The 19251-nt window shown below is 39.4% G+C and overlaps 1 protein-coding gene across 1 annotated transcript in view; it reads left to right on the top strand.

Annotated features, from left to right (window-relative positions):
* The window catches only part of RORB (RAR related orphan receptor B), a 211828-nt gene that overhangs the window by 185279 nt on the left and 7298 nt on the right, over positions 1–19251 (top strand). The window contains exons 6-9 of the mRNA XM_027549474.1: positions 885–1017; positions 3599–3706; positions 5472–5582; positions 8512–8624. Coding sequence (XP_027405275.1) covers positions 885–1017; positions 3599–3706; positions 5472–5582; positions 8512–8624 — 465 coding nt within the window. The remainder of the gene's footprint in view (positions 1–884; positions 1018–3598; positions 3707–5471; positions 5583–8511; positions 8625–19251) is intronic.

The raw sequence follows: 19251 nt of genomic DNA on the forward strand, positions 1-19251 counted from the left end.
ATAATTGGGATGTTGTTTTTATTATAATTATTATGATTTTGATTATTTCGTGTACATTAGAGAAGGTTTTAAGAGAAGGAATTTGTTGTTGTTGTTTTGACTCACATTATTTACAAGACTGAGATCCACAATCACAAAATCTACCAGTAAATTAACTTTTAGTAAAATTTATAAATGTGTCTATATCTAAATACATGACTATAACATACTGATTTTTCTCCAGTGGAACAATTAAATGTTACCACTTTTACATGAAGGAGGAGATAAAAGCATAGGTATTATTATGGTCAATAAAAAACAGAATTAACATACTTGGATTTCCAAAGAAAATAACCCAAGGATCAAAATACATTTCTGGATTCTGTTTTACTTAAGACAGTGATTTGATCTGATGTCTTTTCCATTGAAATTCTTTTTGTACCAAAAAGCAGTCTCCATAAGTTCTGGGAAAAGAACACAACATAGAAAAAACTTAATGACAGTCGGATACACACTGAAAATAATTTTGTGGAAGTCTGTGAATGAAATTGCTATTACTGAGTGTAAGAGTTTGATTTTACAAAACAGACTAAGAGCTTGAGTTTGTTTAGGTGAGGAGAGGAGGAGAAAAAAACGATTAAAAAAAATCTGTAAATATCGACCTTTATGTACTATTGCAATATTTCCATTATTTTAGCTTTAGTACTTTGATAATTGTGGTGTATCGAGGTCCAAATAAATCAAAACAACATCTTAGAAAATATCACCTCTCTTCTAAAGGGGGTGAAAGCCCACCATTAACCCCCAAGTGACAGGTAAGCGCCAGTTAGAGCAACCTTGAGTATTTCACTGAGTCTCCAAGTTGTTCTTGGCTCCATGTCCATTCTGTGTTTTCTCTCTTGAAGTCCAGGGAAGCACTGTGGCAGCAATGTGCCATCCAGATAACCCACGCCATCCAGTATGTGGTAGAGTTTGCAAAGCGAATAACAGGCTTCATGGAACTCTGTCAAAATGATCAAATCCTACTTCTTAAGTCAGGTAAGCAAGAAGATTCATTGCTGGGCGGAAGAGGGTCTATTTTAGACCAGGATGTGGTCCACCCTTAGCTGAGGTTGGTTCTAGAAAATCCTCCATCTGCTATGTAGCTCATTTTTACCACCCACACTGTCAGCCAACTCCCAAAGGAAACACTCAGTAATAAAAATGCCCTGATACTCATTCAGCTCGCCTTTGAAGTCAAATACAATTTTGCTTATTGAAAGTGGAGCTATTAATTGCGGAGGTTGAGATACCCAGCTTGACAGGCAGTGCAAGTAATTAGCGTGTCAAGGTGGCTGAATTGCTGAGCTGGCTCTAAAATGTACTACTTGTCTGCTGTTGGGGGGCTGGAATCCAGGCTAGCTGAGCTCTGCCTCTGTGGTCATTTCCAATCATTTTAATGAGGATAGCCTGCAGCAAGAATACACTGGGAAAAACTCACTCTGCTCTAATCTTTCCTCCCCCTTCTCTCACACATACTCCCTGATACATGCACAGTCACTTAGGAAGTACCTCAAGAAACTGCACGTGGTTCACTTTGCAGCTGCCATTACCCAAGCAGGAAAACTATTTACTTGTCTTTCTCGGCCCCCTTTGAAAATAAAAAATAAGAACCACTCTGGTGTTTACATAAAGGGCTACAGCAAATAATAATAATATAATTTTATATATGTAATAGCGCACATATACATGTTTAAGTTTACCTATAACACCTTTTTTTAATCTCATGTGCTCAATATGGTTTCCATCTTATAAATGAGGAAGCAAAGATTCGAAGAACTGAAGGGCTGTGTTCGATACCACCTAGCCAGTACCTGGCAAAGCTGGCTTTTGAACTTGAGTCAGATAAAATGATTATTCTAAGTTATTGCTGCTTCTTTACCAAATGATTAAAAAGGAGGTGCAAATCTTGACTCAAAGGTGAACTTGATGTATTTGTTGCTGGGTTAAAAATCACCCTAAAACTTAGTTCAAACGACAATAATAATTCATTTTGCTCCCAAAGCTGATTTGAGCAGGTCTCAGCGAGGGATGGCTTGTCTCTGCTTCCTGTGGTGTTCACCAAGGCAACGTGACTGAGGGCAGGAGGACCCCCTTTCACGTTGGCTCACGCACAGGACTAGCAGTTTGTGCCAGTTGACAGCTCAGAGTTCAGTCAAGGCTTTGGGCTGAAGGGCCTCAGTTCCTATCCATGTGAGCCCCTCCACAGACTGCTTGGACTTTCTCACAGCATGGTTGCTGGCTTTCAAAAGTTAGCATTTCAAGAGAACAAGACAGAAGTGCATAGCGTTTTTCTGATGTAGCTTCCAAAGTCTCAGAGTGTTATTTCCAACTGACTAATAAGTCAAGGCAGTGATGAAATCCACCTTGGTTTAAGGGTAGGAGACACAGAATGTAAGGGGTCAGGTAAAGTGCCTTCCATATTGTAGATACTGAATAAGTGGTTCCTATTATTATTTTAGTCAGAAAAGCATTGTGTCCATTAATATTTGTGAATTCCCAATATGTAAGCCCCTATGCTAAGGTGACAGATGAGGGAAAGCAGAGAAATCAGCAGAACAAAGAAGTACTACACCAGACTAAGAAAGACACCAGGGATACCTCGGGGTACCCCACATGTGTAAGCAAATCATCTGTGTGACGTTCTCATGCAAATGTGTGACTTCTGACTGTGGATGTCACTTTCCTCCCCACTGTGGGGCAAAAGCCCCATGCAGTCGTTCCTCAGGATGTCAGTAAGTATTCAGAGGGACAAGCAGAAGTAGTGAACTAATTCATTTAATAAAGATTTATTAAGCATGTATTATGTGCCAGGGACTTTTCTAGGTCCTGGAGATATAACAATGAATAAAATAGGCCACAATTGCCTATGGCTACAGACAAGGGCCCTTGCCACTATTGAACTAACAGCAAATTCAGAAATGTTAGGCCCATCAAGGCTGAACAAACTACTTCTTGATGGGCTTTCAATAAACCTTTGATCTGTGAATGTTGATTATAACTCCCTGGAGTGGATAGTGCTCAGTATTTTGCCAAAACTTGTTTGACCTCTTTAAGAAACCCTTGTGTCAAAGACATGAATACATAAACGGCACCCTCAGGAAACATCCTGAAGGTGTCCTTAGGTCATCATATGCAGAAATATAAACAGACCGTGTTAAAAACTGAAGTAGCGTGCAAGTTTTCCCAATACCAAACTTCTACGAAAAGTTAACAGACGGCAGTTGCCTGCCACAAAGCTTCTTTCTGGGCCACTTATCATCACCTGTGAATTTGAAGCTAACTTTAATATTAGTCAAAAATGGTGGGGGAGGGCAGAATGCATGCTTCCAAAGAAAACATTGTTGCCCTCCATTTTAGTCACCTTTAAAGTATGTTTTATCTTTCATTCCTCACATAGGCATCAAGAGCTTTATGTGCAACATGGTTCTTTTTTACTTGGGAAGGAATCTTGAGATGTTTCTGAATGTGTATGTCTATGAGTCTGTGTGTATTTTAAAGTTTTTTGATGTCTCTTGACCTACATGCAGTAGTAAGGTCTTTATTATTGTGTATATATACATAACTTTTTTTCTCATAGGTTGCTTGGAAGTGGTTTTAGTGAGAATGTGTCGTGCCTTCAACCCATTAAACAACACTGTTCTGTTTGAAGGAAAATATGGAGGAATGCAGATGTTCAAGGCCTTAGGTGAGTTCACCTTTGGTGATGACACAGTTTTATTACTACCATCAGTTTCTCCACTTAGATAATAACTGGTAAAAGAAATGTCCTGATCCTCTAATGAGAACTAGTATCTCATTGTTTGATAAGGGTTGTACTAGGTGAGCCTCCAATGTTTCATCTAACTCCTCTGATTTTACAACTGTGCCTCCAAATATCAAAAGAAGGAAGGGAACATGGACTCTCTTGATACCAGCCATGCTTCATTCAGAAGTCAATGAAAACTGACTCTAAAGAACTGGGATGCATTCTAAGCACTCTATAGGATCAGGCTTTCTTTTCCTTTCTAGCTTACTGCTTCACAAAGTATAACATATAGACCAGTGGTGGTCCATGGGTGACCTCTTAGTTTCTTATGCAAGTTTATAGTCATGAACTAAGGTGTTTAAAGGAGGAAGCCTTTCACTTGTTTTGCGCCCAGAGTCACGGGTTCTCCCTGTTAATTCATGGAGTTCTGAAAGCACACACAGCATGGGTGCCAACTAGCCCTAAATGATCCCCAGACCATTCTAGTGGGAGGGCGGGATAGAGTCAGTCTCTGGAAGTGTGTCATTCACTTCCAGCCATCAGTGTATGGGGTGGATAAGAATGTTAGCAAAGATGGACGGATGCCAGGAAAGGTTTTAACTATTGGCAGTGTCATTTGTTCCATATCCTGCCCACAGACATCAAAGAAGGCCACTTCCCTTTCACCTTTTGTGCTGTTAGCTGATACGGTAGCCAACAGCAAGTCCACCAGGGCCGGCAGTGTTTCCCTCCTGTAGCCGATACACATCCATGTCATCTCCAAAGCTAGATTTTCAAGAAAGGAGGAAAAACATTGGCAAGCAACTTGGGTATATTTCCAGCTTCATAAAATAAACATTTACCAAGGATCAGTGTAGGGATGAAGCATTGTTTTGGGAGGATCCACAACGGCTAAGCACCTGACCTGCGCGTCATTCATTAGAAGGTAAAAAGGAATGAATGTTTGCTCCTCAATCAAATTTGCAGGAAATTACAGGCACTTTATTGACAGGCACTTTATCTCCATTCTCTTAGTTTGAGGCCCATGGACATCCTACATCGCCAGTGACATCCTATAAGTGCCACTAAAAATGACAGCCCTTGGCCCATTATACATAATATTGTAGGTTTTCTGTGAATGCTATCTCCGTACTAAAGGATCCTCAAATCACTAATTTAAAATTTTTCATTTGGAACTAATTTCAAATTTACAAGATTAAAGTGGGATTATATAGTCCCAGTTGGATATTACAATGGGTGTATACTGTTTCTATCTGCCCTTCATTGGTAATTTTTACTTTCATTGCCTGGTCAAGACAGTGCCCACTTTTCTCACTCACAATGATCACTAAATCACTTCTCAGGTTTTCCTGATGGTTCAGCAGGTGAAGAATCCACCAGCAATGCAGGAGACACAGGAGATGTGGGTTTGATCCCTGGGTTGGGAAGATTCCCTGGAGAAGGGAATGGCTACCCACTTCAGTATTTTTGCCTGGAGAATCCCATGGACAGAGGAGCCTGGTCATAGGGTCCCAAAGAGTCAGACACAACTGAATGACTAAGCACACAGCAGAGTACAAATCATTTCTCCTGGTCAGCAACTTGGAAATATTTTTCCTTTGTGCTTAGTACACAAGACCTTAAACAATTTCTTGATTATGGGACTTTTTCTTACTGTTATACCATTCTATTCAAATATTTTCACTTGATTTGCCTTCTTTTCTAGGTTCTGATGACTTAGTGAATGAAGCATTTGACTTTGCAAAGAATTTGTGTTCCTTGCAGCTGACTGAGGAAGAGATTGCTTTGTTCTCCTCTGCTGTTCTGATATCTCCAGGTAAAAAAAAAAAACAAAACAAAAACCTGTTTTGCTATCTTTAACATAAATTGCACCTACCCAAGCCAAGGTTCGCTGGTGAAACTTTCAAAGAACTATATTTTCTTTAGCAAGCTTGTGGTATTTTTGGACAATTCAAAGAAAAGTACCCTCATGTTAATTTGAATGATCCATTTTGTCTCAAATGCAAGAATAGGGTGTGTGGTAAGGTTGACTCCAGATTCAGAAAAGCATCATCATTTCTTAAAGGATAAATGAAGACAAATAGTGGCCTGAGTTATAACTAAGATCTATTTTGATTTTAAGAATAAAGGACACAGAAAAAATGTCCAATAAGGTGAGACTTAGAAATATACTTGAATGAACAAGCCAACATAGGGATTAAAAAAAGTAAAACACATACTTTCTTTTCTTTAAATATCTGTTTCACTTGCCTCTCTATCCAAATTATTGTTAGCGTTCTTAATTCAGGCAAATGCTGGCACCACTTTGTTGTTGTTTAAAGCAATATTAGAAGCTTTAAAAGGAGGTAAGGACAGCAGAGGAAAAAATGGCTCCTACTAAAGACTGGAAAAGGAAGAACCTCTGATGTGGTGGTAGACACTCTAGAACAGGTTCTATCATCAGGTATCTGGGTGACCTTAAACACTTCACCCCTCAGAATCTCAGTTTCCTCACCTGCAAAGAGGGTTGAGTTTCATAATAATAAAGACACAGTCTAGCTCTGAAATGCAATAAACAGCGGAAAGTTTTCAAAGCAGGTTAAGGTGTGACATTTATAGATCAAATGGCACTATAGTCATTGAAATTCTTTTTAAAAGCATGTGCCAGTTTGAAACTGTATAGAATCCTCATAAATGCATGGTTCCTTCCTCAACCAGAATGAAAAGTCAGAGCTGCTCATTCAGTCGTCTGTTGGGTTAGATTTGAGGTCAAGGAATAGCAGTGTCATTAACATTTCTCTATAGAAAGAAAGACACATTCCTGGTCATTTTTATGGTCAAGAGACTCATTCCTTCTATAAACCATTTATCTCTACAGACTTGCTCTTTTCTCTTTTCTTACACTTAGCACATTTTTCAGTGAGGCTGGAAGAAATTAATCTTCCTGGTGATGAGACTTGTTGACATACCACTCTAGCTATGTGTACCCATAATACAGCCTTTACACTTTGTATCTGGTAGACTTTATTTACTTATTTTTTAATTTTTTAATGATTTAAAAAATTTGATTCTGTTTTTTTATTACTTTATCAAAAATGGAAGTTAGTTATCAATTGGTATCTTATGACTAACAGTTTCTCTTGTGGCTCTAAAATAAAGTTGTTCCTCCAAGCTTTTCCCTTTTTTTTTTTTTTAAACCCTAGAAGGTTTTCCAGAATTGGCAGCACAAAGACAAATGGAAGAAGTGACAAGAAAGATTTATTTCTGGTAGCAACCAAATGCCAAATAATTTTCCTCCTGCCATTTTCTCATTGCATTTGCTTCTTCCTATCAATTATAGTTCAGTAGAAGACTAAGCCTGCAAGTCTGTGATGAGGCAGGTGGTTTCACTCTGATTCCTGCTTCCTCAAAGGAAGCAATACAAAATTCACTGTCCTCTTAGGAATGTGTGTGGCAAATCAGTAAATTCCTAGCAGCAAATATTTAAGACACAATATATCAAATTTAAACAATCCATGAAGATAATTGCCCCATTTGAAAGGCAAACATGCTTCTTATGAGTGAAAAATCAGCTGAACTATGAGCCTTTTTCTAGGAAGAACATGCTAAAGCCATCAAATTCCAGAGTATGGAAGCGACGCATGAGGTTTAGCTTATTCTACCTGGTGGGGAATGTTCCAGCCCTGGTCACAGACCCACACTCAGAGGCTTTTAGAAGCAACTCCAAGATACCATGTTTGCCACCTTGGCATAGTGTCATATTCAGAGGGGAAAGACAGTATTCCAGCCTGCGGAGGCTCCATCTCATGCCAGACCCACCCTTCCGCCCAGGTTCTTGCCATAATAGTTACTGTCTATTCAGCTCCGGATGGTTTAGGGAAGGGAGAAGCAGGGAAACTTAATGTATTCTGATTGACAATGGTCACTAAAGGTTTTTGTGCTCACTTACGTAAGGGTTTGCTTAACTGTTGGCTAGACTTGTCCTGGCCCTGTCTAGGATTACAGAATTGAGTTTCTCACCTGACCTGAACTGTGTTCAGAAGGATCATGTGAAGTTCTTTTCCATGAGTATTTGTTCAGCATTTGGACACTCCGGGTGTCTCTTCACTGAAGTTTCAACCTAAGGCATTGATGCCGGACAGAATTTTGTCACCACGGTATAAAGCATCTAGGAAGAAAGAAGAACGAAATGAAACAACAAAGAGAGGGAGGGAGGAAAGAAAAAAGAAAGTAGGAAAGCCTAAAGGAAAGGAGGGATTATCCCAGCCATTATTTAAATATTCAATATAGAAAAAGAGGACACGGGATTAATTGTTATGTTGATTCATGTTGATAGTGTATAAATTATAACAGCTTATATAAAAGAAGAGAGATCCTGAATACCAAAAATGCTCCTTTACAATAGATTTTCTTCACTTCTATAATTCATTTCTTCACAAATCATTGACTTACACTTTGAAAGAAAATCTAAGCATATGTCCAGAGAATGAGTTAGAGATGTAAACTGTCACAGACAGTAAGACACATGCAGCGTCTTTGAATCACTGTGTCCTTACCTCCACCCCAATTTTCTGGCAGTGTTTTGTGTACATTACTGTCCTCATGGCGTTGCTTATAAACTATTTGTTTTAGAAAAATAATTACACGTCTTCAGAAGCAATTTAGACTAATTTGAATTAGGTCTAAATCTCAGCACTTACATAGGTAGGTGAAATACAACGAAGCTTACCTTCTGTCCCCTTCCTACCCACCTTTTCCTTTCTTAGACCGAGCCTGGCTGATAGAACCAAGGAAGGTCCAGAAGCTTCAGGAAAAAATTTATTTTGCACTTCAACATGTGATTCAGAAGAATCACCTGGATGATGAGACCTTGGCAAAGGTAGGTTCTCGAAGCACAGACCCCCTGTCACTGACAGAGCCCAGTGAGCAGGGGAGGGCTAGTCACATAAGGCAAGGGACATTTCTCATCAGCAACAAGGTCTGAAGGTTACCAAAGGTGGCATAAACTTCAAGTGTGCATTTTAAAAGGGACACTGCTGCTGCTAAGTCGCTTCAGTTGTGTCTGACTCTGTGCGACCCCAGAGACGGCAGCCCACCAGGCTCCCCTGTCCCCAGGATTCTCCAGGCAAGAACACTGGTGTGGGTTGCCATTTCCTTCTCCAATGCATGAAAGTGAAAAGTGAAAGTGAAGTTGCTCAGTCGTGTCCAACTCTTAGCAACCCCATGGACTGCAGCCTACCAGGCTCCTCAGTCCATGGGATTTTCCAGGCAATAGTACCAGAGAAAAGGGACACTAGGAAACTATAATAAGCTGAGAACACAATAACTTCTTAGTCAAGGATGATACTGATGGGTCTGAACTCCAGATAGAGGAAGACGCATTATAGGAACTGAGGGTGCTTATCTGAAGAACAAAAGCAAGGAAACAAGTCTTCAAAAATCACATGTGAAGAAAGAGGAGACTTTGCGCCACTTGGGAGTCTGGTCTGGACAAAAGAATGGTTAGATTTTTATTCAAAATAAGGAAGAACTATAAAAGGATGAGAACTGCTGAACAGAGAGTAGACCACTGAGTGGAGTGAGGTCCCTGTCTATGGTCAGATTCTTAGAGATTCTGCCTTGTTTCCTTTCAGATATGTTGTTAATGGCAGTCCTACCCAGAGTAGAAGATTAGACTGATGCCTTGTAAATTTTCCTTCAACTCTAATCTCCTCACCTCTAATCTGGGATTCTTTCAAAATGAAGTATCTCAAGGGCAGACTGCATGCACAGCGCTTTGCATTTCATTCACAATTCAACTTAATTAAAAATAGTGATCCTTTAGAAGAATTCTGGAAAAAGTTATGTACCAACATAAAATGATCATAAGAGGAATAAGGAGTTTTCTAATGATACCTAGCATTATTTTAGATCCTAAAATATCTTAAATTTCTTAAGAATTGGAGTTTTTTTTAGAGGTTAAGCAACGAAGAAGTGGAGCTTATCCTCAGTTACAGATGACAGTTATCCGACTCTATATTTTTATCATTAAAACTCTCCCACTCTGCTCTTGAAGTTCTTTATTTTAAAGGGTGGAGAGGGAAGGGGGACTCTGCTAGGAATACTATCAGATTTTACTTTGCACATACAGAGTACTACAATAAAAAACCTCCATGAGTTAAGTATGCTGCTTCATTATAGTAACATTTTGCTAAAATTAACACATCACTAGGAAGAACATTTCTACACCGTAGAGTGATAGTCTCTTTGATGTAACTTGTCACTTATCACATGGGCAAGGACAAATCCTATGCTCTTCATACCTCAATTTTCTCCCAGATAAGAGCAAAACTTCAACATGCTTTCAGATATACTAGGCAGAAATGGTGATACTGTGGGTATATGCATCTGCCTTTCTGTTGCTGTGCAGCATGTATGCATAAATGCATCTGGTTAGTTAATGTTGGCAGGAAGAATGTTTCTTGCATTTGGATCCCCCAAAGACTTTATTCCCCATATTTACCACCCTAAAATCCAGAGTTAGACAAAAACTATTCCACTTCAGGGGATCATCTTCTTATCAGAAAACCATGGTTCTTTTGTCTGTAAAATGAAGATTATAATTTCTTACTCCTATACAGAAGTATAGGTTCAAATGAGATACATACACTGCATAAATTCTAACACACTGCAACATGGTGATTATTACTTCCCCAAGACAGTAACCCTTGTGCTTATACCATTTGCTACTACTTGGTTGGTATCCTGATGGTGATCTGAGGTATTTGCGGGTAGGAAGAAGACAGAAATTGAAGATGAAAAATATGTAATAGCAAAAAAAAAAAAATTAAAACACCAAGTAAAGTCAGCTTAACTCTCCTTTTCCCATCTTTAGTGGGAAAAGTATACAATTATTTTATTTCTTAAGAATAATTAACATATAACATTATATTAGGCTTAGGTATATAACATAATGATTCAATATTTGTATATGCTGTGAAGGGTCACGTCCGACTTACAAAGACTCGGACATGACTGAGCAACTGAACTGAACTGATATGTTGTGAAGCGAACACCACAGTAAGTCTAGTTAAATCCATTCAGTTCTTTGCTTATGGAAAGAGAATGTTGTAAATCTGGGAATCAGAAAAAGTGTTAGAAAGGATAATTTCTTATATAAAATTCACTGGAGTCAAATGACAAAGCATTGCTTCCACTAGGCATGTGTGGATATTGAGTTTCTGTGTGGCCCTTTCGCTGTAACGGTCATCATTTGATAGGAAGTTATGTGAACCAGGGGCTTCCCTGGTGGCTCAGAGGGTAAAGAGTCTGCCTGCAATGCAGGAAACCCAGGTTCATTCCCTGGATCAGGAAGATTCCCTGGAGAAGGGAATGGCTACCCACTCCAGTATTCCTGCCTGGAGAATTTCATGGACAGGGAAGCCTGCTGGGCTACAGTCCCTGGGGTCGCAAAGAGTCGAACATGACTGAGCGACTAACACTATGTGAACTAATGTGGAGGGACCATGAAATGGAATGAGAATTGGGTTCTCATTTCTCCCTGCTCTGGACCGTGTGGTTTTGCATAAGTCACTCCATTTGTCTAAGTCTCAGGTTCAAGTGTGTTGGGGAAAGGGAAGGGACAGGCAAGTCTCTTAAGTTCCTGACTGCCTTCATACTCTAAGGACAATGGCGCCATTGACATATAGGGACACCCACTCATCAAACCCATGCTCTCCAAAAGAAATAAACAGCTTTATTTAAATCCAAGGAAAACTATTCCGCCATACCACAGATACTTTTCCTATTTTCAGAAATTTATTCTTTCACCTTCATAGCCATGGAGCTCTTCTGCCTCCATGACACCCCTAAAAGAGTGACCCCTCTGGGCAATCGGGTACACAGTATGAAGCTTATCTCCAGAAAAATGTGCACATATGCAACTGCTATATTCAAGTCCAGGGGTTTGGGTTATAGTCTCAGTAAGTGGGGTGGATCTGCCTCTGTGCAAATGACAAAGACTGTTAATAGCCAGCCAGTTTGACTCTGAACAGGTGTAGCCGGCTTCAAGTGAGGTGCAGGGTTCAGACATAATCATTAGATTTCATCTTGAAAAAACTGTCTCCAAAACACTTTCTGCATGCCCAGTTCCTGAAATTAAAGTTCAAGTAGCAATGCCTTATACTTTTGACCAAACTTGGACCTGGAGAGGATTTTAAAATCAGGAATTTTAATCCATTAACTAAAAGTTCTCAACCCCTGTGTATTAATCAGTTTATTTATTTTTTGGTTTGTTTGGGGTAAAAATAAATAATCTAGTTTCTTCTTTTCATGATCATAATGATAATATGTACCATATATATAATGAACGATCAGACTAGCTTAGTTATTCTGCACAAGTGACTTGACCTCTGTGTCTCGGTTTTCTTATTTGTAAAATGTGATTAAAGATAGTATTGATGTCATATGGTTATTTTGAGGACTGAATGAGATCAAATATAAGCATGGTACATGATTCATAACCAACATGTAAGTGCTGTTATTGTAGCTGCTGTGGACAGAAGAAACTTTGTTTCTGTAGGGAAATGTTTTATCCAAGAAATGGGTATATTTGAACTAATAGCTGATGAATGCTGTTTCAAAGGATGGAAGTTAGAGGTTTAGGGAGGTGAAGTATGGCATTCCAAGTGATGGGGGCAATGCTATATGTATAAGAAAATATACACTGTATGAAGACCCTGAATAATAGTTAGATTTGGCTGGATCCCGGATTGGAGAAATGAGGAAATGAGATAACACTGGTCATTCTCACTAAAGCTCACAAAAGAAATACATATATATTGGAGAAGGACATGTCAACCCACTCCAGTATTCTTGTCTGGAAAATCCCATAAACAGAGGAGCCTGGCAGGCTACAGTCCATGGGGTCACAAAGAGTCAGATACCACTGAGCAACTAAACATGTATATACATATATGGGCTTCTCTGGTGGCTCAGACAGTAAAGAATCTGACTGCTGGTTCAGGAAGATCCCCTAGAGAGAGGAATAGCTACCCACTCCAGTATTCTTGCTTGGAGAATTCTATGGACAGAGAAGCCTGGAGGGCCACAGTCCATGGGTCACAAAGAGTTGGACATGACTGAGTGACTATCACTTACTATGTATATATATGTATATGTATGTATATATGTATATGCATATATACACATATATTTTTAAGCCCCATATGACTAGGGGAGGCAGCCCATCTGTTCTCTGGGCTTCACTTTTTTTTTGTCTCCTAAATAAGGAGGTTGGACTGGATGGTCGTTAAGGTCCCTTCAGTATAACATTCTTTGACTCTAGAAGAGAAAAACAAAGGTTGCTTCTAACATCTTTTGCCTCCCAGTATTCAGTCCTGTGCAGTAGTTTTAAGGACTCTTTAGATGTTCTGCCACTACAATAAGTGAATAAATAGATTTCTCCAGGTCTTGCAGATTCAAATGAGTACTCTGTGCACTACAGTACTGAATTTAAGGTGATATTCTAGTCCCAAAGCATACACTGTTTATAAACCCCACATCCAGGGGTCAGCATTCCTATCAGGCTTTCTGTTTCTGGCAGAACAACAAAACTGCCATCAACAGAGAGCGGAATTTTTCTAATGCAGCAGTAGCAAGTTTCTAAAGAAAAGCTTATATGAGGGAAGGTTTACACAGCCCTACTTTACAGTGTTAATTGAGAGTTTTATCTGAAAGAAATCACTCCTAGTCACTCTCACTTTAGTAAGCACTATTAGGATACAGATTTAGGAAAAAAAAAAAAAAAACAGCTGTGCTGACTCATAGATAGGGTCTATGGAGCAAGCAGACACTGATGGAGAGATCATTGAAAACTGCCAAGGGTCATTTACAATGAGTTTCATTGCTGTCTCAGTAAGATCAAGAGAGACTATGTCATGATTAATAATGGGATGTTTACTCCTGAAGCCTGCTTATTCTTTGTGGAGAACACTAGATGTCACATTAGAATTCCTAGCAGGTGGGCCTGGGATTCATCAGTTTAATCTTGAACAGCACAGTCTGTCCAGTCACCGCTTGAGTCCCTGCTCAGATGATGTGGCCTCATGGTCTGAGCCTCCCCATTCTCCTTCATATTTAGTTACTGCTGCTGCTAAGTCGCTTCTGTCATGTCCGACTCTGTGCAACCCCATAGACGGCAGCCCACCAGGCTCCCCCGTCCCTGGGATTCTCCAGGCAAGAACACTGGAGTGCGTTGCCATTTCCTTCTCCAGTGCATGAAAGTGACTAGGCTCCTTCGTCCATGAGATTTTCCAGGCAAGAATACTGGAGTGGGGTGCCATTGCCTTCTCTGCATATTTAGTTAGGAATTTGTTTTATATTTAATTTTTTGTACTTTATTAAACTACAACATACATGCGGAAAGTTCTTAACTCATCAGTGTTTAGCTCAATGAATCATCACACAGTTAACATACCAGTGTAACCGCTGCCCAGGTTAAGACCAGGCACCCCAGAAGCCCTGCTCAGCTTTCCCCAAGTGGGATATACCCTGTAAAATAATGTAAGAAGAGGCAAGATTACAGAAAACAGTTCAACAGATCATCCAAGATTTCTAATTCCAAATCAATTCTCAAGAAACAGCTTTCTTAGGGAATAGTTTTCTACTTCAACCTACATGTATAATGAGTGTGTATTGTGTGCCAGATGCAGGGGAGGGAGCAAAAAATAATACACAGTCTTGGCCCATGAGTGCTTTCCTTGAGGAGTCCCTGAGAGAGATCAGATTATTTCAACTCATGTTAGTCATTTATAGTTTGCTGGCATACACCATAGGTCCCACACCCAGAAATTTTAGGGATTGTCTGTCAGACTAATAGTCTATAAGAAGGAGAGAGGTGGTCTTTGTTTGTTTTTTGGCTATTCCACAAGACATTCAGTATCTTAGTTCCCTGACCAAGGATGGAACCTGTGCCCCCTGCCACGGAAGCTCTGAGCCTTAAACCACTGGACCACCTGGGAAGTTCCAGAAGAGAGGTTTTGATGTTACTCCTCACTCATGAAGTTGCAAGTTGATGTATTGGTTAGGACTCTTGAGTTACAAGGAACAAGAACCAACTCCCACTAGGAAAAGCAAGAAGAAAATAATAAAACTAATGGAGAGAAATCTGATGGAACCTATGGTCATAAATCCAGCCCCCTTTCAGGAAATGCTGGGACAAGAAATTGGGAAGCCTTCAGAATTCTTCATCTCACAAGTTTCTCTCTCTTTAGGTACCTGCTTTCTTCTTCTCCCTCTCTGAATACCAGTTTTCTCTGCTTCCTTGGTCTTGGTGAAATATGGCTAGCTCTTAGCTCCTTAGGTCACTACAAAGTAATTTAGAAAGTAAGTTGTTACATTTAGAAAGTAATTTGCTGGCTCTCCATCTGATTCCAGATTCCAATCCCAGCTGAACCAAGTGTCTGCTTCCACTTTAGTCAGCCATTCCCAGAGTAGAGAAAACATCCCATACAGCATGGATGTCAGGTGGAGTAAGGATGGTGGAAAAGTCTAGCCCAAATATCTAGATTTAGCTAAACAAAAACTCCAAAAAGAGTGAATGGAGAAGACAAATGGATGTGTAGCCTCACTGGGTATTTCCTGCCTTTATCAGTGCTTCTGCAGTTTCTTCTTCTTTAATCAAGCCATTATTGACTTCCTGCTTCATGTTGGAAGGCATCATGATGGCTTGAAAGCCCACATGAACACAATCTCTAGTTTTCACCTTTGTATGTTCCATTTGTTCAACATCAAATGTGCCAATTATAAAATTGTGGGTTTTCTCATAAAACCAACCTTTGGAAAGAAGCATAGGATTATTATCTCTTCTCAAAGAGCTATTTTTCTTCTTATAGACCCCTGTAGGTATAAGCTAAAGCTTCCTTCTTACAAGAAATGTTTATCATAAGAGAGTGAGATGAGTAGATGAGTGTGAAAATGCCTTTTTCTAGACCCTCTGTCTACTTCTGCCATGGGGATTATTTAAACATGATGAAATCTCATGATGATTTGAAATCAACTACCCCTTCCATCTCCAAGTGCTTTTAGATCACCACCCCAGCTATTTAAAAAGTTGTTGAGCCTTCAACTACTGCTGAGGCTTCTCTGAGCTCCTTTTGACATTGGGTTTCCCAGCTGCAGTACATAATATCTTCTCAACCCAGAGTTTGAACCCACTTCTCTTGTGTCTTCTGCGTCGGTAGGAGGATTCTTAACTACTGAGCCTCCTGGGGAAACCCCAACACACAATATGTGTGTGTATTCTCAGTCACTTGTCATGTATGACTCTTTGCAACCCCATGGACTATAGCCCATCAGGCTCCTCTGTCTGTGGGATTATCCTGGCAAGAATACTGGAGTGAGTTGCCATTTCCTCCTCCAGGGCATCTTCCTGACCCAGGGATCAAATCTGCATCTCCTGTATTGCAGATAGATTCTTTACTGCTGAGCCATCTAGGAAGCAAACATACAATATATAGAGAATCAATTTTGGTTGCTTGTTTAGGGGCTAAGCTGGTTTCTTGTCCTCCATGTTACTTGGCTGAACAAACATGACCTTGACTATTTCTTTCCTTGAGGGAAGCATTACAGTCATAGATGGCTTGTATTGACTCACTTAACCCTCACAACAAGTCTCTGAGATAGGGATTGTCATAATTGTCATCTGACAGATAAAGAAGCTAATAGGTTAAGTGACTTGTCCAAGATCATACAACTGTAAAGAGCAAATCAGGGATTCAAATGCAGACAGTCTGGCTCATTGAAAGCCCATATTTTTATCACTAGACTAATCCTCTTTATATAGTATTTGTGTTTTATAGGGAACTCAGGAAATTTCATTACTTGTCTCTCACCAAACTAATAGAACCAAGCAAATGAAACCTTCCCTCTCTAGATATGATAATTTCTTAACAGCCTCCAGAAAAGAAGCTAACTTGACACTCAGTTACCAGGACTATTTCTTACATGATAAAGAATTTGTCAATTTTTAAAAACAGCTGTAAATTTATAAGATTTGAATCTCTTAACAGTGCTTCTCAAAGTCTATTCTATGGACCCAGTGCACCAGTATCCTCAGGATATGTATTTCAAACATGAAATCTGAGCTCCCCATCTAGGTTTCATGAAACAGAATCCCTACAAGTGGATTGCAGTAATCTGCATTTTTAGGAAGCACCGAGCGATGCTTGTGCACACCAAAGATTGACAAGCATTACAGAGTTGCATCTGGGTGTTTTAGGAACTCCGCACATCATCAGTTCAACTGCAGATGATTATAGAAAGCTTTCAAAGCCTCTATGCATTCAGTAGCTATTTCAGGGAGAATTGTAATGTGTAAGAAGTTTTCCGAAATTGTTACAGTCTCCTTCTGTGTGAACCAGCTGGTTAAGAAAGCTTGAATAATTTCCCAAGGGACTCTAGTTAGTGGACATTTGTACACTCTTTACCTATGAAAATATAGAAAAGACACTGCTTTCCACCAGGATTCAAATCAAATCTTTCCGAATGTGATTCTGATTATCTTTCTTAAAATTCTTCCAAAGACCGTGAGACCTAGCATAACCTGACTATGCAGCCTCCCCAGCTTTATCCTTGAACATGCTCACCCACTGCTCCAGGGACACTGAACTTCTTTTAGTTCTAATACCACATATGGTCCTGGAACATATTATACACCCCCCAGCCCCAGCATCTGGTTAGCTCTCTCTCTCCCTTCAGAGCCCAGCTTCAATGGTCCTTTCTCCGAAGTGCCTACCTTACAGAAGTCAGAGCATCCTATTATCTACCACTTCTCCTAGCAGTGTTCCTCCATGGCACTCGCCACAGTTTTTCAGTCTGCTTTTGACTGTGTGGTCATATTCATCTGTCTTCTCACATAGATTATAAGCAATGACACTACTGTTTGTGAACTCTGGTGTCTAGTAGAAGTGTCTGCTACCAGTTTAAGTACCTCATAATGTTGAAAAGTCCTGATTCTCAGTCTAAAATTTAACATCCATTCTGTAAAGATTCTACAGTTGTTTTTTTTCCTTTTCATTTCTTTCCCTATGATTAAATAGCAGTGAACTGAAAATTCTGAACGCCAAACTTCTTTGTGTGTTCTAGATCCCTTTAATGAATATGTCAACAGCTCTAATCCTGGTGCTATTTTTAAATGGCTCATAGTGTGGTTATATAGTCATTAGTTGTTAAAAGGAAAGTTAATGAAAGAGTGGAAATTTCTGATTTTGAAAAGTCACAAAGTAACTAATTATCTATTTCCTCTTTTACTTCAAAGGCTGAAATGGTTTCTTATTATTGAATAGGGTAGGGAGAACGGTGAGCCTAATTGGTGATTAGATGGGTTTATTTTATTTCATCATTGCTTTCAAGTGTACCTTTGGTCAACTATATGAACCATCAAGCTTATCTTTTGTAAAAGTATTACCTATATGAGAGTATTTCTTATTCCCACAGTAATTTGATCACAATGATACATGGTTTTAAGCAATTTTGACACTAAATGATGGATTCTAAGTGTTTCAGAATTATAAGTGTGTTAAAAGCTAGAATTGTCCAGAACCTGATGACATATATAGCGTTAACAAACTGTGGGTATTTTAAATTATTAAAACACCGTCTTCTGGGTATTTAAATTTACAAAATTATATCTTACATGATACTAACATATCAAAACCTAACAGTTATAAGTGGATGTTCTCAAAAAAAAATAATAATAAGTGGATGTTCTCCCATGACTTTTTAAAACACCTCCCCAAGGAAGCTGAGTGCTAGTGACCTCCCAAATTCTCCCTTGATTAAATATAGGTTTCATCTTATGCATTAAAGTGGGAAAGGATTAGAGAGATAGTGGCAGGCTAGTGACCTTGACAGCAGAGCAGCCCAGATCATTGTGAATTACACCTCATATGATTTATGTTATACCTTTCTAACACTGTCATCTTCCAAATCTAAAAATCTGATATTCATGTTATAAAAATCTATGGGAAATGGTAGATAAGGATATTAGCTAATTGTGTTTCATGCCTACAGTATTCTTAGCACTTTCATATTAATTTCATCACTTGGTCTATACAACAACTCAATGAAATAGATGCTATGAATAAGTCCATTTTACAAATGAGAAAACTGAGACATAGAGGGTGTCACAGACATATAGCCATTTAGCTATTTTAGAACCAGGATTCCAACTTCGTCAGCCTGCCCGGCCAACACCTCCTCCTAATGATTAGACTAAACTCCCTTCCATACATACTTTCTATAAGAACAATGAACTAGGAAGCTTGGTCCTGCTTTCTTTCCTGCTCTTTATTTTCTCTTTAGAGAGTGGGGGAGGAAGGTGTTTTGTTTTGTTTTGTTCTAAAGGAGAAGCTGAAAGTGAGCCTTCTTTCTTTTTGAACATCTTTTTCCAAAGTCGGTTCCCTTCATCTGGGGCCAGGAAGGACACTGATTCAGGAGACCGAGCACTAATGAGCTTCCCTCTTTGT

Source organism: Bos indicus x Bos taurus, chromosome 8, assembly GCF_003369695.1.
Source record: "Bos indicus x Bos taurus breed Angus x Brahman F1 hybrid chromosome 8, Bos_hybrid_MaternalHap_v2.0, whole genome shotgun sequence".
Lineage (NCBI taxonomy): Eukaryota > Metazoa > Chordata > Mammalia > Artiodactyla > Bovidae > Bos > Bos indicus x Bos taurus.